The sequence below is a fragment of the Eriocheir sinensis genome, unplaced genomic scaffold, assembly GCF_024679095.1.
Source record: "Eriocheir sinensis breed Jianghai 21 unplaced genomic scaffold, ASM2467909v1 Scaffold1172, whole genome shotgun sequence".
Classification (NCBI taxonomy): domain Eukaryota; kingdom Metazoa; phylum Arthropoda; class Malacostraca; order Decapoda; family Varunidae; genus Eriocheir; species Eriocheir sinensis.
The window spans coordinates 86,795-110,643 of record NW_026110488.1 but is presented as its reverse complement, the minus strand read 5'-3'; the positions used below and the strand labels follow the sequence as shown (position 1 = coordinate 110,643).

Below are 23,849 nucleotides of genomic sequence, written 5' to 3'. Positions count from 1 at the left end.
ATCTCCCTTTCCTGAATCCAAACTGGCAATCCGATATAATTTTCTCACTTTCTAAGTAATCCGACCGCCTGTTTTTAACCAGTCTCTCACATATCTTCGCAACCACACTAGTGAGTGATACCGGTCTGTAATTTAATGGGTCCTCTCTCTTGCCTCCCTTAAAAATCGGTACCGTACTATGCTTGCTCTCTTCCAATCTTGTGGTACCTTTCCTTCCCTCAGAGAGGCACTCATTATGGAGTGCAGTTTCTCTGCAAGTTGATCACTACATTCTTTCAAGATCCACCCTGATACTCCATCCGGCCCCGTCGCCTTTCTTACATCCAGTTTGCTCAAACTTTCTTTGACCTGCACCGTTAACTGAATCTCTTGCATAACCCTTCCTTTTTCCTGGCCCGGGGGTTGTACAAATTCTTCTTTTGTGAAAATTCTATGGAAGCTGTTATTCATCACCTCTGTCATCTTTGCTGGGTCCTCATATGTGGTTTCATCCATTTTCAGTTTATCGATTTTTTCTCTATTCTTTAATTTGCCGTTCACATGTCTATCAAATAGTTTGGGTAGGTCTTTTCACTTGTCGATTATATCTTTTTCATATTTCCTTTTTTCCTTCTCTTCTAATCTTTGTATATTCATTCCTTGGTTGTTTGAAATCGTTCCACGAGTTAATTCTTCTTCGTCTCCTCCATCCCTTCCAAGCTTCCTCTTTTCTCTTTCTAGCTATCTCGCATCTCTTGTTAAACCACTCCTTTTTACCAACATCCTTTTTGGTTACCTTGGGGACATATTTATTTTCGGCTTCCTTGTATAGCTTTAAAAACTCCTCCCACTTATCCTGTGTACTCTTGGCTTTGTACAGCCCACTCCAATTTGCATTTTCAATAAAGGTTCTCATGCTAACAAAGTCACACTAGTTGCTTCTCCCAATTTTGTGATCCTCTTTTCGGCCAATCGTTCTCTTTCCTGATACTTCAAATTCCACAACCTCATGGTCACTTCGCTATTGGACAACCTACGTTAAGATTTTCTATTATTTCCGGCTCCTTACTAAATACATACTAAACATACATGTTTATCTCTTTGCGAGATATCGAAGGGGGTATCAGGAACGGTTATTTTCGTGTATTATATAATCACATTATGTAATGCCTGGGGGTTGGGATGGCATGTTCCTCCCTTTTCTTTTATTGTTAAATGCAACAATCAATCAATCAATTAATACTACTTATGATAAAACTCGTTTACTTAAAGTATTTCTACAATATTAGGTTGATGGACCAAACTCATTGTGGTTTTAAGATATGGTAGTAGCCTTTTGGCGTGTCTGGGGTGAATTCATGCCCTTGCAATTACTAGCAGTTTACGTCTTGATGCTCCCGGCGGCTCCTCCTACGTGTGAAGGTACTTTCTCCCGAGAGCACCCAGCCGGTCTAGCCGCTAGATTGTCGCGGCTTTATTGCCGGCCAGGAATTGCCACGTGTAAAGCCGCCTTAAGTGTGTGTGTGTGTGTGTGTGTGTGTGTGTGTGTGTGTGTGTGTGTGTGTGTGTGTGTAACTCACCACGACCTGATCACGTGTTGGACTCGTAATCGCCAGCAGCAGGTACCCTCCCGACATGAGCAAGTGCTCTTTATCGTCAATCTATGGGTACTGCCAGGACCTCACACACCACACACCCCATCCCCTTTGCTCAAGGGGGGATAGTAACCACTCCTAGTCAACGGAAAGAATCCGGCCTGAGCGGGCTCGAACCGTCGCCCTGTCAGACCGTGAAGCCTGGCAGTGTGTGTGTGTGTAGTTCATTCATCACAGCCTGATCACGAGTCTCTCTCTCTCTCTCTCTCTCTCTCTCTCTCTCTCTCTCTCTCTCTCTCTCTCTCACACACACACACACAGAGAGAGAGAGAGAGAGAGAGAGAGAGAGAGAGAGAGAGAGAGAGAGAGAGAGAGGGGCGGGCCACACCGTCATGGAGGTGGGCGGAGCTTGAGAGCCAGCCGGCAAATCAGCGACGAGTGCGGCGCGGGGCTAGAATACCGTACCTAACTTCGTAAATATATAAAGGATGTATAAAGGAATCGTACTGTACTGTAGTAATGCCCTGCCTATGATTTTCCCGTCTCTTCCCTGCTGCAGGATAATGTCTGAGGGCGGCAGTCCGAGCGACGTGGCATTGAGGGTAGACGCGAATGTCCACAGGCCGGGGATCACGCCGGAGGAGATGGTGGCCGGCTACAACCAGTGGTCCGAGAACTACGATATGGTGAGAGAGAGAGAGAGAGAGAGAGAGAGAGAGAGAGAGAGAGAGAGAGAGAGAGAGAGAGAGAGAGAGAGAGAGATGCCTTCGGTACCAAGTGCCTACGCAGAATCATGGGGTATCGCTGGAATGATATTGCGTTAAACCGGCGACTACTCCTTGAGGTCCGGGAGTGAAGCGATGCGGCCCCTGGGGTACGCACCTGTAATCACTCGCTTCCCCGTCCCCTTAGATGATCTGGAAAGGCGGGTACCGTGGTCCCACCATCACGCTGGAGGAGGCGCTGCGTTGGGTACCCCCGGAGCGGCGAGCCAAGGCCAGGGTGCTGGACGTGGCCGCCGGGACGGGCTGCGTGGGCCGCGAACTCCACCGGGAAGGCTTCAGGTGGGTGCCGCCTAGCTGCCAGTGCCTCAGCCTGATGATGTGTTGGAAATTACAGCAGCTTGTGTAGAGGCAGGGCCGCTGGGTGGGAACTGGGAGCGGGCAGGAGCGACATTACTATAGTCCATCAACTCTAACTTAAAATTGAGCCCTGTGGCTTGGCCCGGGGAAACCCCCATTGTTTACAGATCTAGCGATGACCTGCGCATGGCGTTCTGTCTCACTGTTAGTCTGTACGTTATATATTTATGGTTTATATATAGATTCATAATACGACTGCGTAGTGTTATGAATGGCTTGGGATTAGAGTGAAAGACAACGACTCAGTAAACCTTCCATATCACTTGGCAACGTGGCTCACGCAACGTTGCCGCCTGACGGACCTTGGCAACAGGCGCCAGACCGCACCATTCAGCGTTACGCCACAATGGACAAATCAAGTAGATCTTACTCTCGCGCCCTGCGCAGCCATGCAAAGAGAGAGAGAGAGAGAGAGAGAGAGAGAGAGAGAGAGAGAGAGAGAGAGAGAGAGAGAGAGAGGTAGCCACCCTCTCTGAGGAGAGTAATAGAGTGATGTGGCACCAGCGCGGTCTCGTGGGGAATCCTTGTGTCGCGCCCACGGGCTCAAGTTAAAATCGATAGACTATACTATGTTAGGAATTAGGCCAGTTAACCGGGGGATTAGACAAATGAACTATTTCCCTTATGGAACTAGTCTCGGGCCGAGAGTTCAAGCCAACTATGAGTATAGTCTGACCCGAAATAAGCCTTAGATGGTACTTAAATTTTTCGGTCATCGGCTCCCAAACCGAGACAGATTCAACTTATTCACTTCCTGAAGACTAACCACATTTACGCTGAAAGGAATAACAATAGTGAGGTGTTTCCTTTCATGAAATAATAACTAATTGTCCTTGCTGAATTATAATTAAAGAGCAAGGATAATTTAACCAATGGAAACAGAGAGGAAAGCCACGCCATCTGGCGAGAGACATTCAAAATATCGCTTCAGACCCACGTGGTTGGTTTTCTCTCACTCCACCACCGGCCTTCACAAAGTAAAGACCAAGGCACTGCAGCCCACCCATTAACTCGGACGCAGTGTGCCTTCTATTACCTGACTCGAGGGATACTACACCCGGCAACGAGACTTCAGAGACAACAATATCTTTTGAAACCCGCTTCTCAGCTAAGTGCCCCAGCAGTTATTTGAGACAGATAGATTTTTAACTACACGGATCCGGTAGGATTATTATTTGTTCGGCTGTCTGGAGGTGCTTGTTGGATACCTTCACCACCTAATAGCTGGTAAGCACTTGTTTCTTTGGGATTGTCTGACGGGTGTGTTATTCACTTTGCGAGTGACCTAACTGTTGGGTAGGGTAAATCTACTGATTCCCAACAACTTCTACTACTGCTATAACTTATACTACTACTACTACTACAACTACTACAGCCACTCCCACAGGCACATAGACGCTGTGGACCCGTCGGAGGGCATGATGAAGCTGCGGGAGACTGGCATCTATACCAACGACTTCCTGGAGTTTATCGGCATCGGACACTCCACCGTGCCCAAAGGTATTAGTGATTTTTTTTTTTTTACATCAAAGGACACGGCTCAAGGGCAACAACAAGAGTACAAAAAAAGCCCGCTACTCGCCGCTCCCATAAAAGATAAAAGTAAGAGTGGCCAAAAGAGAGGTCAATTTCGAGTGGAGAGGTGTCTTGATACACTCTTTTTGAAAAAAGTCAAGTCATAGGCAGGAGGAAATACAGACGAAGGAAGGTTGTTCCAGAGTTTACCTCTTGCATAAGGGTTTTGGATAGTATAGGGATGAGCATGAGTAGAAAGTCGTGTGCAGCGGGGCCGCGGGAGGGAGAGAGGCATGCAGTTAGCAAGTTCAGAAGAGCAGTCATCATGAAGATATCGATAGAAGATAGAAAAAGAAGCAACATAGCGGCGGAATTTAAGAGGTAGAAGGTTGTCAGTAAGAGGAGGAGAGCTGATGAGACGAAGAGCCTTAGACTCCACTCTGTCCAGGAGAGCTGTGTGACTGGAATTATTGTTATTGTTGTTGTTTCATACGTAAAGATTAATATACGTATTTTTCTTCTACATCTGTCTCTCTCTCCCTCTTTCTCTCTCTCTCAGACACATACGACCTGGTGGTCATCTCGGGCGCTATGGGCGAAGGTCACATCCCAGTCAGTGGCCTCGACGACCTGGTGCGCGTCGCAAAGAACGGTGAGAGAGAGAGAGAGAGAGAGAGAGAGAGAGAGAGAGAGAGAGAGAGAGAGAGAGCGTGCGTGAGAGTGCGAGTGAGAGTTAGAGTGAGAGTGTGTGTGTGTGAGTTTTTAAAACAAAAGAGACAGCTCAAGGGCACAAAAAAAGGAAACAATAATATAAAAAAAGCCCGCTACTTGCTGCTCCTAAAAAAAAAATCGAAAGAGGTGGCCGAAAGATAGGTCAATTTCGGGAGGAGAGGTGTCCTGATACTCTCTTCTTGAAAGATTTCAAGTCGTAGGCAGGAGGAAATACAGATGAGGGATGAAAGAGTGAAGATGCTGGTTAACTCTTGCAGAAGGGGTTTGGACAGTATAGGGATGAGCATGAGTAGAAAATCGTGTGCAGCGGGGCCGCGGGAGTGGGGGAGGCATGCAATTAGCAAGTTCAGAAGAGCAGTCAGCGTGAAAATAGCGATAGAAGATAAAAAGAGAGGCAACATCACGACGGAATTTGAGAGGTAGAAGACTATCAGTCTGAGGAATACATATACATAGGAATACATAGGAAGAACAGACACCAGAAGACCTATCGGTCTATGGCGAGGGTGTCTGTTTACTACCGCTACTACTAGTAATCTACGTGTGGCAGGACAGGACAGGCTCCTCCCCACCCACCTCTCCCTCCGGCAACGTGTCGGCAGGAAATAGTTAGAAGAGAACACCATGTACCTTTAAGGAAGAAAGGGCCATGGAAATTTTACAGTAAAGAGAGAAATAAGAGGAGATTACTACCCTTTAACTTACACTACTGGTAACCTAAGCTGTGGGGGAAAATGACTTAATTACATCAGAACATATGAACACAGAAACACAAGGAGAATGGAAGAGGACGAGTGGCCTGCACAGGGCAGCCTCAGGATCCCCCCGAATACTCTCGATCGGTGAGGTGTAGTTTCAGGGGCACAGGTGGAGGCTTGATCCTCGTTTTACCGGCGGTACTAGGCACGGCACCAGTAACCTGTCACCTTACTGCACCCACACCTCACTCCACCTGTCATGCGGACATTAACTGTTGCTTTACTCTATTGTTAACTTACGCTACTTGCAATCTAAGTTGTGGGGGAGAATAATATGAATTTAGGTTGACGTCTTGCTGCAATCTGTCTGAAAACATGCGAAGAAGGGTCAGTATAATCTTATATCCCTGAAGTACTTATTCAATGAAGACTTGAAGCTATTGATACTCTGTGCGCTAACTACTGACGGTGGGAGTCTATTCCAGTGATCGGCGACTCTATTATTGAAAAAACTTTTGCGCACCAATGTGTTACATCGGTTTCCCTTTAACTTCATACCGTTGCTGCGTGTTATTGTGTTGGTGTCTCTCTGAAATAGACTATCTGGGTTAATGTTGTCGAATCCATTAAGGATTTTGAACACTTCAGTAAGTCCCCTCTTATCCTTCGCTTTTTTAGAGAAAACATATCTAAACGCTTTAAACGCTCGTCATATGGCAAGTTTCGGAGCGCTGGAATTTGTTTGGTTGCTCGTCGCTGTATCCTTTCTAGCAAAACTTGATCTTTGATATAGTTCGGTGACCAGAACTGAACGGCGTATTCTAGGTGTGGTCTTACAAATGCTAAATATAATCTCTTCATAAGTTCGGGTGATTTATAATCAAAGTTTCTTGAGATTAATCCTAACTCATATTGGCTTTTTTACTCGCTGCAGAACATTGATCACTCATTTTAAGAGTGTTAATGATAATGACACCAAGATCTTTTTCTTGTTTTACTTCGCTGAGCTCATGTCCTTGAATCTGATATTTAAAGTTAGGATTTTTTTCACCTATGTGCATTACTTTACATTTATCTACGTTAAAACTCATTTGCCATTTTTCGCTCCAGTCGGCAAGTCTTATTAAGTCTGATTGAATCTTTTCGCAACTTTCACTGTTCATTACCGTACCTCCTAATTTGGTGTCGTCGGCGAATTTGGCTAATTTTGATAGAATATCAGTTTCTAAGTCGTTCACGTAAATTATGAATAGTGTTGGCCCCAGGACCGAACCTTGGGGCACGCCACTGGTGACGGGTTGCCAATCCGATGCTTCACCATTAAGAACTACACGTTGTTCTCTGTCGGTGAGCCAGTCATGAATCCACGCACATAGATGGTCGTTAATACCGTGGGAACGCAGTTTAGAAATAAGCCTAACGTGAGGAACTTTATCAAACGCTTTCTGAAAATCTAGGTAAACTACGTCATATGGGCTTCGGGCGTCCCAACATGTATAAACATCGTTGAAAAAAGTTAATAGGTTGGTAAGGCAAGACCGATTACTACGAAATCCGTGCTGACTATCAGTTATCAAATCATTTGTTTCAAGGAAAGTGATCATTTTATCCCTGATCATTTTTTCGAATAGTTTAATTAGGACAGACGTAAGGCTGATAGGATGATAATTACTGGCTTGTTTTTTATCTCCTTTTTTAAAGATCGAGGTAATATTGACCTTTTTCCACTCGAGAGGCACACTGGCCTGTGCTAATGACTTGTTGAATATTAATGTTATGGGTAATTCTAGCTGTTGACTACATTCTCTCAACACGCGAGGAGATAAATTGTCGGGGCCCGGAGATTTATTTGGATCTATTTTCTGCAGGTACCCACGCACTTCACTGATATCAATGTCGGTCAATGCAAGCTTATGTTCTTCAGGGCCTTGAAAAATTTTCTTCGGGGCTGGAATCGATGTCATGTTCTCTTTTGTAAATACGCTACTAAAGGTTGAATTTAGGACCGACGCCATGCCTTTATCATCACTAATCGTATTGCCACTTAATAGTAGTGGGCCGATATTATTTTAAAGTTTTTTTGTTTCTTATGTAACTGAAAAATAACCTGGGATTTTTCTTGGCATCGAGTGATATTTTCATCTCATATTCGCGTTTCTGTTTTCTGATTTTCCTTTCGAACTCTCTCTTGACATTGATGTAATTAGTATGATCCTGTGAATTATGTGACAACTTATATTGCTTATACAGTTTTCTTTTTTCGACGATGATTTTTTGTAGGTAATTATTCATCCACAGCGGTTGTAACGGGCTTGTCGGGGGGCGTTTAAAGGGTGTTGATTAAGACTTCAGCTTCCTTAAGGCGAATTATATTCGTAGCCTTTATGTACAAGAAGCGACGGAGCGAGAGCGACTGTCGTTGTGTGTCAGTCGGACTCTCGTGAAGGAGTCGCGAGTTACAGGTTGGAAAATAATTGTTACAATTGGTCACGTATGTCAAGGTGAGGCGATGGATTTACCATCCCCTGTATGCGTCGGCCTTGATACACGATCGCGTCGCTTTCAGGGTTTATGGTTATGTGCAGGTCTTTCATGGCGTTTAATCCTAAGATCCCATCCACAGGTAAAGCAAACCTGCTAGAGACATAAAAGAAATCTCGAAAGGGACAAACTTTTTCATGTAAGCTGACTGTTAGTGGTACTCGCCCAAGGATTCCCAAAGTGGTGCCCGTCACGCCTACCACATTCAGGTCGTTCTCTTGGAGCGGCCAATTTTCCCCACTCGCCTGTCGTGTCAGAGACCTGTAAGCGGAGTCGGAGATGACATTGACTGTGGCACCTGTGTCAACCGCTAAGGTGAGTGAGATTTTTCCCACCTTGCAAGGGAGAGCAATTATGCTTGTCCGTCCCAAGGCGGCAATGACGGAGTCAAGATGCTCCCAATTAGTATTTTCCTTAAGGGACACCTGGATGCACGCCTCGGGGCTGTCACGAAGTCATGTCTTTTTATTCTGAGAAGAGGAGTGTGGTTTACTGTCCGCTGAGGACTTGTACTTCTGTTCCTCCTTGGCCTTTTGTATTGCAGAACAACTGTCTGAACCATGAAAACAATTCCCGTGGATATGGCAAAAGGCAGCCTTCCGCTGATGGTTTGGCCTAGGGTTCCTGTGTGATGAATGATGCCCGCCCCTGTAACCTCCTGACCTCCTATCTGAGCCCCGTCTTGAATGTGTTGATTCCCTACGTTTCGCGAAACAAGAATGTTCAGAATGTCCTGATTGTTTGCAAAAACTACATGTGAGAGATGCCTTACTTTGTGCTTGCAATGCTGCTGCCGTTGCGAGGGGTTGATGGTGAGGGTGTTCCTGAACCATGACTTCTAACTCTGAGACGAAGTCAACCAACTTCCCGCTCGGTTTGAAGGCCAAAGGGAGGGCAGAACGGCGGTTCTTCTCTGAAATATGAAATAAGTAAAAAAACAACTCGAAAGCTGTCTTCACCTGGTGCTTTTGCATACAACCCCCTGGAAGCCAGAGCGCGTCTTCTAGGCTCTTGACACAGTCAACCGCCAGCTGATTTGCCTCAATCATGGCGTCCCAAATCGGCTTTGTTGAGGAATTTTTTTGGAGGGACTCAACCGTGTGTGCCATCTGTCTAACGATGCTTGGTTTACTCCCGCCCCCGAAGATTTTAATGAAATTCCCTTTAAAAACCTCATAGTTTACACCAATGTCCCCCGAAGCGAACGCTGAGGACTGCATCAAATTCAGTGCCCGAGAGCCTGGAAGTAACCGTGACCGAATGAAAGCGATTTTATCATGATCATGATCATGATCATGATGGAGGAATTTACGATGGCAGATCCACACAAATCTAAAAACTGTCGCGCCGAAAAGTCGGTCTCGCCTCCCGAGAATTGTCGAATACTGGCGTGAGTTGGAATGACCCGAATCGGGGGCGGGGGGAAGTGGTGTGGGGCCCCGGGAGGAGGGGGGGGAGGTGGATCGACAGGCATTGTGATCGGCCGAGTGGGGGATAAGTAATCAGACGAACCCGGAGGTGAAGGGGCGCTATCCCTTGGGAGGGAAGAGTACGTAGCCCCCGATCGCAAATTCACCACATATAAATCACCGGAGGTTGCACCTTGCTCCAATTCCTCCTCACTTGAAGGACGAGCCAACTGTTTAAAGGTGTCGCCTAGTTTAGCGAGAGTGTCTTTGTTCATACTATGGCGTAAATCATTCACAAAATAGGAGCATATGTTGATAGCTGTAAATATGAACCAATAAACGGAACGTGTATGAATGAAGAGTTTGCGTTGAAACCCTAAAAAGGCAAGAAAGAATGGCTAGCAAGGTGCCTGTTTAGACGTAATAGAAGTTAAGGTTATAATGGAATGCCCTAATGAGATGGGGATATTGAAAGAATAACTATATAAACAAAGTGGTATGGTAAGTGAGTAGACCACTGAAGCTCACGTTTTCTCTCGAGCGGTGAAAAGAAAACGGAGGCAGGGCACACTGATGAAGATTAACTTTGATCAGGGAACTCACACTATACTCAACAGACTCGCTAGCAAACAATAAGAAAGAATCAATATCGTATGCGAATGAACGTTACGCTCACAATTATGACTGATTAACAGCGTTAGGAACAAAGAAATAAAAAAAATCGTGCCCCTGCACGAACAATAATGAAAATAAGCCGAGTCGGCATATTTGGACAAGAAGGGAATATCCACAAATACCAAGATTAATCAGCTGATGTAGTGGAGAGGGCGACGGCTTGTGATGCCCTGGGTTACGTGCAGTCGTTGTAGGCGCGTCAGGGAACCTCAGCCGCGGCCACAGCGGCGGTGAGAGGTGAAGGATGGGCTGACATCGGAGGACTCGCAATGGAGGTTGAAAAACTGCTGACCCAGCAATTTGAGCGGCCGCGTGGCGCGGCTGGGAGCCGGTACACTGCCGCCAGACGTATGATGGCCGCGTCGTCCTTGTTATAGTAAGAGATGGGCGGCGGTGGCAGATAAGACAACTTGGGTGTGTAACCTCTTGAGAAGACGCCTTGCAAGAAACGTTAGTGGGAACAGCTTGCAGTCACCGGGAGATGGCCGCGGGTACCCTTGCTGACTGTTTGCCGGAAGAGGTTTGGGGCGATGCTCCCGGCAGCGGCGGTGGTGCCGCCAGCTGTGGAGCGAGGGGCATGCGGGGTGTCCCAAGGTCAGCGGGGCGTGCCTCCTCGTTGCCGGTGTGAATACTTCTGCCGTATCGTGGAGTGGCTTGCAGGGTTCGTAGCAGTGCTGGCTTGAAGCGGGGGAGCGGCTTGTAGATTGTGGCCCTCGCTTTCGGCTGCGTAGGCCTGTGGGTAGCTCGGGGCTTGTAGGCTTGACGCCTGTAGAGTTGCTTGAAGCTGGTGTGCTCGAGGCTTGTAGGCTGGACGCCTGTAAAGTTGCTTGTAGCTGGTGTGCTCGAGGCTTGTAGGCTGGACGCCTGTAGAGTTGCTTGTAGCTGGTGTGCTCGAGGCTTGTAGGCTTGACGCCTGTAGAGTTGCTTGTAGCTGGTGTGCTCGAGGCTTGTAGGCTTGACGCCTGTAGAGTTGCTTGTAGCTGGTGTGCTCGGGGCTTGTAGGCTGGACGCCTGTAAAGTTGCTTGTAGCTGGTGTGCTCGAGGCTTGTAGGCTTGACGCCTGTAGAGTTGCTTGTAGCTGGTGTGCTCGGGGCTTGTAGGCTTGACGCCTGTAGAGTTGCTTGTAGCTGGTGTGCTCGGGGCTTGTAGGCTGGACGCCTGTAGAGTTGCTTGTAGCCGGCGCCTGGTGAGGTGCTTGTAGCTGGCGCCGAGTGAGGTGCTTGAAGCTGGCGACTTGTGAGTTGCACGTAGCTGGCGCCTTGTGAGATGCTTGTAGATGGCGCCTTGTGAGTTGCACGTAGCTGGCGCCTTGTGAGATGCTTGTAGCTGGCGCCTTGTGAGTTGCACGTAGGTGGCGACTTGTGAGATGCTTGTAGCTGGCGCCTTGTGAGTTGCACGTAGATGGCGACTTGTGAGATGCTTGTAGCAGGCGCCTTGTGAGTTGCACGTAGGTGGCGACTTGTGAGATGCTTGTAGCTGGCGCCTTGTGAGTTGCACGTAGGTGGCGACTTGTGAGATGCCGCGGACGGCTGGTGCGTTGCCGCGGACGGCAGGTGCGTTGCCGCGGACGGCAGGTGCGTTGACTCCTTCTTCCCTTGTACGCCTGTCCCCGGAGTTTGTTGGTGAGTTCTCGTGGCTTGGAGGAGAACGAGGTAGCGAAGGCACAGGCGCGGGGTGACCGCTGCCAACCAAATGTAACGGGCTTGTCGGGGGGCGTTTAAAGGGTGTTGATTAAGACTTCAGCTTCCTTAAGGCGAATTATATTCGTAGCCTTTATGTACAAGAAGCGACGGAGCGAGAGCGACTGTCGTTGTGTGTCAGTCGGACTCTCGTGAAGGAGTGGCGAGTTACAGGTTGGAAAATAATTGTTACAATTGGTCACGTATGTCAAGGTGACCTCCACGCACCATCGGAGTGCGAAGTATACAAAACTGAGACGGTAAACACTGACGGACGACATTCCTATAAGGTGGCGTGATCTATCTGTCGTGGGTTTTTCCATTGACAATTGTATGCCTAATTCGTGGTGATATTAAATAATAATAATACATTCATATCCTACTATAACACGGTTTTTGATTATCAGTCCTTCGTGGCTTGAGTGGAATGAATTTATTTACACTCGTAGTGATTTGTGCAGTAAAATGATTATACATTTCTTGAACGCTGACGTTGTTGAGCAAATGATTCCAATTTACTGAAGCCAATTCTCTTTTTAGGTCCATAAAATTTGCTTTACTATAATTAGGTATTAAGAGCGAGTTTCCTCGTGCTTTTGTTTCAATATTTAAAACGCATCTGATTATGTTGTGGTCACTGCTTGCAAATGGCTCGCCTACCTCACACGCGGTTATGAGGCGGCTGTCGGTCGTGAAGACTAAATCCAGAATGTTATTTCCTCGCGTCGGCGCGGTAACTGTTTGATAAAGAAATGTATCTTGCGCAAAATTTAATAATCTAGTTCCTTCCCTGTCGGCAGATAGTGCAGACCAGTTAACAGAGGGGTTATTGAAATCGCCGCATATTATTGCATTTCTGTTTCTGATAATTTTATTTATCTCTGCGTAGAGATTTCCATCAATATCTTCATTTGATTTAGGAGGTCGGTAAATTACGCCCAGAACATACTTTGCATTATGGATCGTCGCTTGTACATACAAAGAATCATAAGCCTCTGTTTCGGTTGTGTTAAGCTAAATGACTTCTAAATTACTTTTAGCATATATTATTACACCTCCACCTTTTTTGTGAAGACGACACTTAGCAAACGCGTTGTAACCATTGATAGCTACTTCACTTAACTGATGCTTGTCACGCGTATTTAGCCATGTTTCTGTGATCAAAATGAAGTCGGGTTTTTCAGTAATTGCATGAATTATCAAGTGGCTACGCTTCTGAATAATGCTACGGGCATTTACATGGAAGATGTTTAATTTATTCGCCGAGTGTGCGCCATATATCAACTGTCGATTCACTGGAATAGTGCGTCAGACCCGATTATCTACAACTACCTCTACCTCACCACCCACCTGTGTGGCTGTTGACCTGACCGCTACCTCAGTATCCCCCACCTGGGGGTCTGGCGACCAGACCGCTACCTCATTGCCCCTTACCTGTGTGGCTGTTGACCTGACCGCTACCTCAGTATCCCCCACCTGGAGGAGAGCTGATGAGACGGAGAGCCTTAGAGTCCACTCTGTCCAGAAAAGCTGTGTGAGTGGAGCCCCCCCACATGTGGGATGCATACTTCATACGAGGGCGGACGAGGCCCCTGTTTATGGATAGCAACTGTGCGGGGGAGAAGAACTGGTGGAGACGATACAGAACGCCCAACCTCCAGGAAGCTGATTTAGCGAGTTGAGATTTTGAGTTAAAAATAGGCCGAGGATATTTAGTGTTGAAGAAGGTGACAGCTGAGTATTGTTGAAGAATAAGGGATAGCTGTTTGGAAGATCGTGTCGAGTTGATAGGTGGAGAAATTGAGTTTTTGAGGCGTTGAAGAACACAAGGTTCATTCTACCCCAGTCGGAAATGATAGCAAGGTCTGAGGTTAAGCGTTCTGCAGCCTCAAGTCTGGAGTCGTGTACTACCTGTTGGGATGGCCTTCTATTGAAAGAAGTTGAATAACGCAGAGTGGAGTTCTCGGCGTTACAGTGGACAGGACAGTTTGTTATGTAAATAAGATCATTGATAAATAACAAGAAGAGAGTGGATGATAGGACAGAGCCCTGTGGAACACCACTGCTGATAGGTTTAGGGGAAGAACAGTGACCGTCTACCAACGCAGAGATAGAACGGCCGGAAAGGAAACTGGAAATAAAGGAAGAGAGAGAGGGATATAATCCGAAAGAGGGCAGTTTAGAAAGCAAAGACTTGTGCCAGACTCTATCGAAGGCTTTCGATATGCCTAGCGCAACTGAGAAAGTTTCACCGAAACGACCAAGAGTCAGTTAAGAGAGCAAGAATATCGCAAGTAGAACGCCCATTGCGGAACCCATGCTGTCGATCAGATAGAAGGTTAGAAGTGGAAAGGTGCTTTTGAATCTTCCGGATAAGGATTGATTCAAAAGCTTTAGATAGACAGGAAAGTAAAGCTATAGGGCTATAGTTTGAGGGATTAGAACGGTCACCCTTCTTAGCTACAGGCTGTACAAAAGTATACTTCCAGCAGGAAGGAAAGGTAGATGTTGATAGGCAGAGACGAAAGAGTTTGACCAGGCAGGGTGTCAGCACGGAAGCACAGTTTTTAAGGACAAAAGGAGGCAGTCCATCAGGTCAATTAGTCTTCTGAGAGTTGAGGCCAGAGAGGGCATAAAAAACATCATTATGAAGAATCTTAATATCAGCCATAAAGAAGTCAGAGGGGGTATGAGTAGGAGGAATATTCCCAGAATCGTCCAGGGTGGAGTTCTTACAGAAAGTTTGAGCGAAGAGTTCAGCCTTAGAGATAGATGAGACGGCAGTGCTCCTGTAAGGGTTAAGGAGAGGAGGGAAAGATTAAGAAGTGAAATTGGTGGAGATAATTTTGGCTAGGTGCCAGAAGTCACGGGGAGAATCAGAAAAAGCAAGGTGTTGACATTTTCTATTGATGAAAGAGGTTTTGGTCATTCGGAGAATAGATTTGGCACGATTCCGGGCTGAAATGTAAAGTTCATGGTTAGTAGGAGTGCGAAGGCTCTGGTGGTGTGTGTGTGTGTGTGTGTGTGTGTGTGTGTGTGTGTGTGTGTGTGTGTGTGTGTGTGTGTGTGTGTGTGTGTGTTCGATTGCGTGTTTTGTAAGGTCCGCTGAGTGGGTGAAGCGCTGGACGCTGGACTCTCAGCTTAGATACTCGTATGTGTGTGTGTGTGTGTGTGTGTGTGTGTGTGTGTGTGTGTGTGTGTGTGTGTGTGTGGGTGTGTGTGTGGGTGTGTGTTTTTGTGTGTGTGTGTGTGAGAGAGTGTGTGTGTGTGTGTGTGTGTGTGTGTGTGTGTTTTGCAGGGTCCGCTGAGCGGGTGAAGGCGCTGGAAGCTGGACCCTCAGCCTAGATACTCGTGCGAGGGCCCGTAGGTTAGCATTGTTCCTGGGCGTGCAGATCTTCCGCCACGACTATTTCCCAAGGCCACAGAGAAAATTCACCGGGTTTTCATGGGTGGTTTTCCCGTTGAAGATCGTGACAGACGTGTAGAACCATCACTATAGGATCGCAAAACTGTTCATGGTAATCCCAGCAACTTTTACGAGAGGCTTTTCGTTTAGGATGGGAAAGAGCCTACATAGAGACTTCAGATTTGCCTGGAGTAAACTCTGAGGTGGTCTTCCTAGGGTGGGCTAGAAGACGCGCCTCCCAGCGTATGCCCCATTGATTAACTGATTTCCTTCTCTCCGGCACTCCAGGAGGCTTCGTGATCATCGTGATGCGCCATGAATACCTACAGACCGCGCCTTCCTACAAGGACAAGCTGGAGCCTTACATGGACCAGCTGGAGGCGGACGGGAAGTGGAAGAAGGTAGGGAGCACCGTTGCCAGATTATCGTACTCAGAGCATAGTATTTACCGTTTTTTGACACTTAGCTATTGCCAAGAAACATCAGGAATTAACTATTTTAACGATATATATAAATGAATCTAGTTATTGAACCCCAGGACACAGTTTTGGGGTCGGAAGTTGGTAAATATAAGAGGCTGAATGCAATTATCTGGCAACGTTGGTACAAGAAAACATTTACTCTAATCAAGGTTTATGTCTGGTGGGGCTGTTCACTGTATGGGCGCCTGTCACGACACACTGGTATAAGAAGATGGTCAGGATCTGGCCAGGAGGAGAAGGTCACGTATTTGAAATGATGGTCATAATTCCTTCAGGTGGAGCGGCGCACCGTCCCAAACTATTTCTGTGACAAGGAGGGTCTCGTCTTCGTCTTCCGCATCACTAAGCCTGAGTGAGGAGGAAGAGGAGGGAAGGGAAAGGAGAGAGATGAGGAAGAGTTATAGTTGTGCTGTGCCAAGTCCGTCTCTGTGTAACAGCCTTGGCTTTCGTCGCGGCACCCGAGACTGAGGTGTGAATTATCGTGCTCTGGCAACCTGGTGTCATGGCGTCTACGATGTTATATGATAGCCTACGCATAGGACACATTTGTCAGTATTAATCATATTATTGAAATTGACGTAAAAATCTGTTTTAGATTATAAGGCTGAGGCTGCAGAATGCTTAACCTCAGACCTTGCTATCATCTCCGATTGGGATAAAAGGAACCTTGTGTCCTTCAATGCCTCAAAAACCCAATTTCTCCACCTATCAACTCGACACAATTTTCCAAACACCTATCCTCTATTCTTCAACTACACTCAGCTGTCACCTTATAATTCTTCAAAACTAAATATCCTCGGTCTATCCTTAACTCAAAATCTTAACTGGAAACTTCACATCTCTTCTCTCACTAAATCAGCTTCCTCGAGGTTGGGCGTTCTGTATCGTCTCCTCCAGCTCTTCTCCCCCGCACAGTTGCTATCCATATACAGGGGCCTTGTCCGCCCTCGTATGGAGTATGCATCGCACGTGTGTGGGGGGCTCCACCCACACAGCTCTCCTCTATCTTTCGGCCACTCCTCTGTTGTAAAAAAAAATAAGGTCGCTGATTATGTAGCTGTATGTGTGTGCGCATGTGTAATGGCAAGTTGCCAGAACACGATAACGAAGACCTCAGACTCATGTGCTGCGATCATAGTATACGTTTAGGAATGCTTGGTCTGGGTCTTGGGGTCTTGATGATGTACAGACATGTATATATATATAATAAACGGGTGCCTACTTCCCCTCAGAATCATGTTAATCTTTGTTTGTTTCTCAAGTTAATTTAAGTGATTACTCTTCCTAATTTATAATGTGTCTGCTGTTCCTAATTTATAATGCGTCTGCTGTTCCTAATTTATAATGTGTCTGCTGTTCCTAATTTATAATGTGTCTACTGTTCCTAATTTATAATGTGTCTACTGTTCCTAATTTATAATGCGTCTGCTGTTCCTAATTTATAATGTGTCTGTTGTTCCTAATTTATAATGTGTCTACTGTTCCTAATTTATAATGTGTCTACTGTTCCTAATTTATAATGCGTCTGCTGTTCCTAATTTATAATGTGTCTGTTGTTCCTAATTTATAATGTGTCTGCTGTTCCTAATTTATAATGTGTCTGCTGTTCCTAATTTATAATGCGTCTGCTGTTCCTAATTTATAATGTGTCTGCTGTTCCTAATTTATAATGTGTCTGCTGTTCCTAATTTTAAATGCGTCTGCTGTTCCTAATTTATAATGTGTCTGCTGTTCCTAATTTATAATGTGTCTGCTGTTCCTAATTTATAATGTGTCTGCTGTTCCTAATTTATAATGTGTCTGCTGTTCCTAATTTATAATGTGTCTGCTGTTCCTAATTTATAATGTGTCTACTGTTCCTAATTTATAATGTGTCTGCTGTTCCTAATTTATAATGTGTCTGCTGTTCCTAATTTATAATGCGTCTGCTGTTCCTAATTTATAATGTGTCTGCTGTTCCTAATTTATAATGTGTCTACTGTTCCTAATTTATAATGCGTCTGCTGTTCCTAATTTATAATGCGTCTGCTGTTCCTAATTTATAATGTGTCTGTTGTTCCTAATTTATAATGCGTCTGCTGTTCCTAATTTATAATGTGTCTGCTGTTCCTAATTTATAATGTGTCTGCTGTTCCTAATTTATAATGTGTCTGCTGTTCCTAATTTATAATGTGTCTGCTGTTCCTAATTTATAATGTGTCTGTTGTTCCTAATTTATAATGTGTCTACTGTTCCTAATTTATAATGTGTCTACTGTTCCTAATTTATAATGTGTCTACTGTTCCTAATTTATAATGCGTCTGTTGTTCCTAATTTATAATGCGTCTGCTGTTCCTAATTTATAATGTGTCTGCTGTTCCTAATTTATAATGCGTCTGCTGTTCCTAATTTATAATGCGTCTGTTGTTCCTAATTTATAATGCGTCTGCTGTTCCTAATTTTAAAAGCGTCTGCTGTTCCTAATTTTAAAAGCGTCTGCTGTTCCTAATTTTAAAAACGTCTGCTGTAGCCCTACGTGGCGCAATGCAGAGGAAATTAACTTATTTAATCTGAAAGTAATGTGAAATGATCTGAAAGTAAAGTTAAGTAACAGAGTAGTGAAGTATATGTGGCAGTGAGCATGTGGAAGGATGAGATGGAACGAGAGAACAAAGATTAACGAAAAGAATAAAAACTCTTGCTCCCATCCCTCCCTCCTCCATACTTCCTTCCTCGAACAGAGTCGTCCGCCACTGGAACAGCCTCCCCGCAGAAGTAGTCAGTGCGGAAACGAACAACTCGCTTTCCACTGACTGCGTCGGGAGTGAACCGAACGTATCCGAGAGTAGCAGAAGTGCTTTAATCCTTTCCACAGGTCACTTAATGTTCTTAGTTCAGTTCTTTTCTTCTTCTATTATGAGATATCATCATCATCATCATCATTTCGTTTAACGTCCGTTTTCACTCTTCCTGAGCGGTTGGACGCTTTATGGGTCTCCTCTATTCTGCCCTGTCTTCTGCCTGATGCTCATCCAATCCCATCACTGCCAAGTCTTCCTTTATACACCTTCTCCACCTTTTCCTAGGTCTACCAACTGGTCTCCTTCCTTTTACTTTCAATCTCTCCAAAACTCCCAGCACTGTTTCCAGGTTCTCTACTCCACATCTGTTAGCCACATCTAGCTGCACTGGATACCCTGTCTTGCCAATCTCTCCATAACTCCCAGCACTGTATCCTCCCCTGCTCCCTTCACATGTCCAAACCATCGGAATATTTCCCTTCTGAGCACTGTTTCCAGGTCCTCTACTCCACATCTGTTAGTTACATCTGCACTGGGCACCCTGTCTTGCCAATCTCTCCAAACCTCCCAGCACTGTATCCTCCCCTGCTCTTTTCACATGTCCAAACCATCGGAGTCTTTCCCATCGGTAGGAATTTCTTTTCAAACCGAGTCATCCGTCACTGGAATAATCTTCCTTCAGAAGTAGTAAATGCGAATACTATCAACTCCTTCAAATATAGAATCGACGTTCACTTCGCTGCGTCGGGAGTAAACTGAATATTGAGGTGCTTTCATCTGCTGCTCGATATCGAGGTGCTTTCATCTGCTCCTCAATGTCGAGGTGCTTTCATCTGCTCCCCAGGCCCCAAGTGGCTGTCGAGCAGATTAAATCACCAAAGCCGGCAACCTCGTAATGAGCCAATAGGCTTTATGTTGCCTGCATTTCCATGTTTCCATGTTTCTGAGGTGGTGGCGGAGTGGTTAGCGTGCCGGCCCCGCATTCGCAGGGTTGATGATGATGAGGGTTCGAATCCGCCGCTAACCACCTGGGATTTTTCAGTCACCGCCGAGGGGCCTAAGACTACCCACATGCTGTCCTGAAGACTATCCACCAACCCGAACTCTACAAGAAGCTATGCAAGTGAAATCAAGAATGATCTCCGAGGGACAGCATGAGCCAATAATAATTGCGCCACTATAAACAATTGTCTGCGCCATAACAGGCTCGGGCCCACCATCAGGCCCCTAATAAAAAAAAGCCTACCGGCGCTTTAGGTCACATGTAAAAAAGGAAAGAAGAAACTGTTTCCAGGTCCTCTACTCCACAACTGTAAGCTACATCTGCACCGGACACCCTATCTTACCATTCTCTCCACAACTCCCAGCACTGTATCCTCCCCTGCTCTCTTTACATGTCCAAACCATCGGAGTCTTTCCCTTCTGAGCACTGTTTCCATGCAGAGCCATTACTCTACATCTGTTAGCTACATCTGCACTGGATCGACACCCTTCTATTATGAGATTTGGAACAAAGAATAAAGAAGAGAATAAATTGCTCTCCCGCCCCCTCCCTCCCTCCTTCCTTCCTTCGTTCCTCGAATTGAGTCGTCCGCTACTGTAACAGCCTTCCTGCCAGAGTGGTTAGCGCATACTGTGTGATTTTCAGTTAAGAAAAGAAACATGTGTGCAGTATTCATGCAGTGGAGGAAATGATAAAACTCGTAATATGATAATATAAAACAGTAAAGGAAGGAATGTTAATGAAGTGCATGAAACCAATTATAATCATTTTCCACAGCTAGAGGTCGTTTTTTCTTTTTCTTGTTCTAATAGTTTTCTTTTTCTTCTTCTCCTATATGAGAGAGAGATAATAATGATAATATAATAATAATAATAATAATAATAATAATAATAATAATAATAATAATAATAATAATAATTACAATAACAGTAATATGAGAAGTGTGATAAAGGAGAAGAGAGGAAGAAGAGAAAAAAAAACGGAGAAAGGAGAGAATTACAGAAGAATGAAGAAGAGGAAAGAAGGAATGGAGGAAACAGAAGGAAGGGAAATGGAAATAATGGAAATATATAACAATAGAGCGGGTCAAGGGGGGACGGTGGGAGGGGGGGGGCGGTACTCGGCTCACCTCAAACCAAAACAACGTGACTGAGAAAGAGTAAGGGAGGAGAGGGAGAGAATGTAAGGGAGGAGGGAGGTGGGAACAGGGAAGGGAGAAGAGGACGAAAAGGAAGGAGAGGGAGAGAAAGAGTAAGGGAGGAGAGAAGATGGAAGAGAAGGGAGGGGAGAGGGAGAGAAAGGAGGGGGACGGAGTGAAAGGGAGGAAAGAGAGAATAAGGGAGGAAATAAGGGGATGGAGTGAAGGAGGGGATGGAGGGAGGTAAGGAGTAAGGGAGGTGATAAGAGGGAGAGAGGGATGTAAGTAAAGGAAGGTGAGGGAGAGAAAAAATAAGGGAGGAAAGGAGGGGATGGAGGGAGGTAAGGAGTAAGGGAGGTGATAAGAGGGAGAGAGGGGTGTAAGTAAAGGAAGGTGAGGGAGAGAAAAAATAAGGGAGGAAAGGAGGGGATGGAGGAAAAGGAAGGAGGTGAGGGAAATGAGTAAGGCGAGGTTCCCACTATTCCGTTTTGACGGATCCGTCGACGTTAATAATGACCTCAAAATGACGTCAGCGAAATAGCGGCCGCTCGGCACGGATGATCCACTCCGTCATTCCATCGCTCATCATTCGTTGACAAACATATGGACAGCATTAACCATAATGACCTCTTGTATGTTATTTTGTAGCTAAGTACTTATATTTCATATTTTCATGATATGTTGGATACATAATTTTCATTCTGTGGAGCACCATCTCTCCTCCTCTAAACCTCACCTTCTCTTCCTCACCGAAACACAGGTCTCTGAGGCTACTGACAACAATCTCTACTCTGTTCCCTCCTACTATCTCTATCCTAAATTTCAATCCAAAGCTGGATGTCTACGTGCGCAACGACATCACTTGCTCACATGCCCACGACCTTGACTCTTCTGAATTTTCCACCATCTGGCTAAGACTTCATTGTCATACTATTACTAAATACATCTGTGCTGTTTATCTCTCACCCAACTCAATTAACTATGTAAAATTCTTTGACTACTTGAACTCTAAAGTGGAGCACATCTTGACCCACTCTCCCTTCTCTGAAATCTCCATCTTGGGAGATTTCAATGTTCACCACCAGCTTTGTCTTTCATCCTCTTTCACTGACCAGCCTGGTGAACAAGCCTACAAATTTGCCCTCCTCAACGACCTAGAGCAGTTGGTTCAGCACCCTACACGTGTAGGCGGTAGCGAGTGTTCTAAGTGCTAATTGGTTCATGGATAGAGAAAGTCAATATCCGTCAGGCTTTATTATTGACATAAAAATCGTACAGTTGATAAGAACAAACAAAATACATAGAAAAGGTGTTTGTGTGTGTATGCGTGTGTATGGTGTAGATGACATATAAATGTTAGTGTGTGTAGTAAACAATATGTATGAGTTAACAATAGGAGGACGAGGACAGACAGTGGAAGATAAACGAGTAACAAGAGAGACAAACTGAGACAGGCTGGAGTAGGTAGGAAGACACCTACCGAACGGGCGCAAGCCACTCCCGGTGAGGTATATATGGGAAGTGAGGAGGGTGCTGAAGCCCTCCAAAGGCCCTTCCCATGTCTTCATTAACCGTTTCCCTATTGTCTCATCAACACCAGAGAGTAGTTCAGCATGCTCTCTAAAGACATCTCCTCTCTCTATCCACACCACACTACATTCACACAACATTTTTTTTTTACAACAAAGGAGGCAGCTCAAGAGCACAAAAAAACAATAATAAGAAAAAAAGCCCGCTAATTCCTGCTCCCATAAAATAATCAGAAGAGGTGGCCAAAAGCAAGGTCAAATTCGGGAGGAGAGGTGTCCTGATACCCTCCTCTTGAAAGAGTTCAAGTCGTAGGCAGGAAGAAATACAGATGAAGGAAGATTGTTCCAGAGTTTACCAGCGTGAGGGATGAAAGAGTGAAGATGCTGGTTAACTCTTGCATAAGGGGTTTGGGTAGTATAGGGATGAGCATGAGTAGAAAGTCGTGTGCAGCGGGGCCGCGGGAGGTGGGGAGGCATGCAGTTAGCAAGTTCAGAAGAGCAGTCAGCGTGGAAGTATCGATAGAAGATAGAAAGAGAGGCAACTTCGCGTCGGAATTTAAAAGGTAGAAGACTATCAGTAGGAGGAGGAGAGCTGATGAGACGAAGAGCCTTAGACTCCACTCTGTCCAGAAGAGCTGTGTGGGTGGAGCCCCCCCACTCGTGAGATGCATGCTCCATACGAGGGCGGACAAGGCCGCTGTATATGGATAGCAACTGCGCTGGGGAGAAGAACTGGCGGAGACGATATAGAACGCCCAACCTCGAGGAAGCTGATTTAGCGAGAGAGGAGATATGAAGTTTCCAGTTGAGATTTTGAGTTAAGGATGGTCCGAGGATGTTTAGTGTTGAAAAAGGTGACAGCTGAGTGTTGTCAAAGCTTTTGCTTGCATCTTTTTCATGCGAAAGGGGAGTGCTTGAGTAATACTTTTCACTCTAACCCACTATTTTCTTTTATTGCTGAGTTGCTGTATGGCACTAGTCTTGTTTGTTCGGAGCCGTAATAATCAAGGGTGTAGAATAACATAGGGGTAGGTACTTTTTAACCTTGAACCTCATGTGCTTCTGCTTGAAACAGACATTTTTATCTGCAATGACAGACTTAACTAAAGTTGAGCAGATGCTGTCCCTAACTTTTATTGTAACCAGCATGTCAATATCTGTAACCTTTGGAAGTAAGCAGACAAGTCTTACTTACCCTTTGCTTGACATACCACTGTTACTTGTTACGGGAATTATTTTTTTGGCGTCACAGATGTCAGTCATCCACGTTCGCTACGATCGATGGATAGGTGGAAATTTGTCTTTTTAATTTGATGTTTATTAATGCTGGAATTACTTTAATCAATTATGCTGGAGTTATATATTTCAATGAGATTTGTTACAGCAGTGATTTCACAACTTGGTGACAGGATTTTCTCGTATAGTACTGTAGACCTGAAAAACGGAGTATCAGGAGTCATTGGTGCTGACAGCCGATGCTTCTTAGGCTCTCCAGACTTGTCCTTGTTATCGCATTGTAAATATTAGGACACTCTACGGATAACAT

General features: G+C 45.4%; 1 protein-coding gene across 1 annotated transcript; it reads left to right on the top strand.

Annotated features, from left to right (window-relative positions):
* Nucleotides 1-2,100: 2,100 nt before the first annotated feature.
* LOC126989442 (demethylmenaquinone methyltransferase-like) lies at nucleotides 2,101-17,096 on the top strand. The gene is made up of 6 exons (XM_050848036.1): nucleotides 2,101-2,260; nucleotides 2,487-2,638; nucleotides 4,104-4,216; nucleotides 4,791-4,883; nucleotides 15,660-15,772; nucleotides 16,129-17,096. Exons 1-6 carry the CDS (start codon nucleotides 2,105-2,107, stop codon nucleotides 16,207-16,209), a joined length of 708 nt encoding a protein of 235 aa, XP_050703993.1. The 5' UTR covers nucleotides 2,101-2,104; the 3' UTR covers nucleotides 16,210-17,096.
* The last annotated feature ends 6,753 nt before the right edge of the window (nucleotides 17,097-23,849 follow it).

Excerpts from the sequence above, each read along its gene's own strand:
- LOC126989442 (XM_050848036.1), top strand. The coding sequence starts at position 2,105 with ATGATTTTCCCGTCTCTTCCCTGCTGCAGGATAATGTCTGAGGGCGGC. Across the intron at positions 4,217-4,790 it reads ACACTCCACCGTGCCCAAAG|ACACATACGACCTGGTGGTC; the intron begins GTATTAGTGATT and ends TCTCTCTCTCAG. Across the intron at positions 15,773-16,128 it reads CGGACGGGAAGTGGAAGAAG|GTGGAGCGGCGCACCGTCCC; the intron begins GTAGGGAGCACC and ends TAATTCCTTCAG.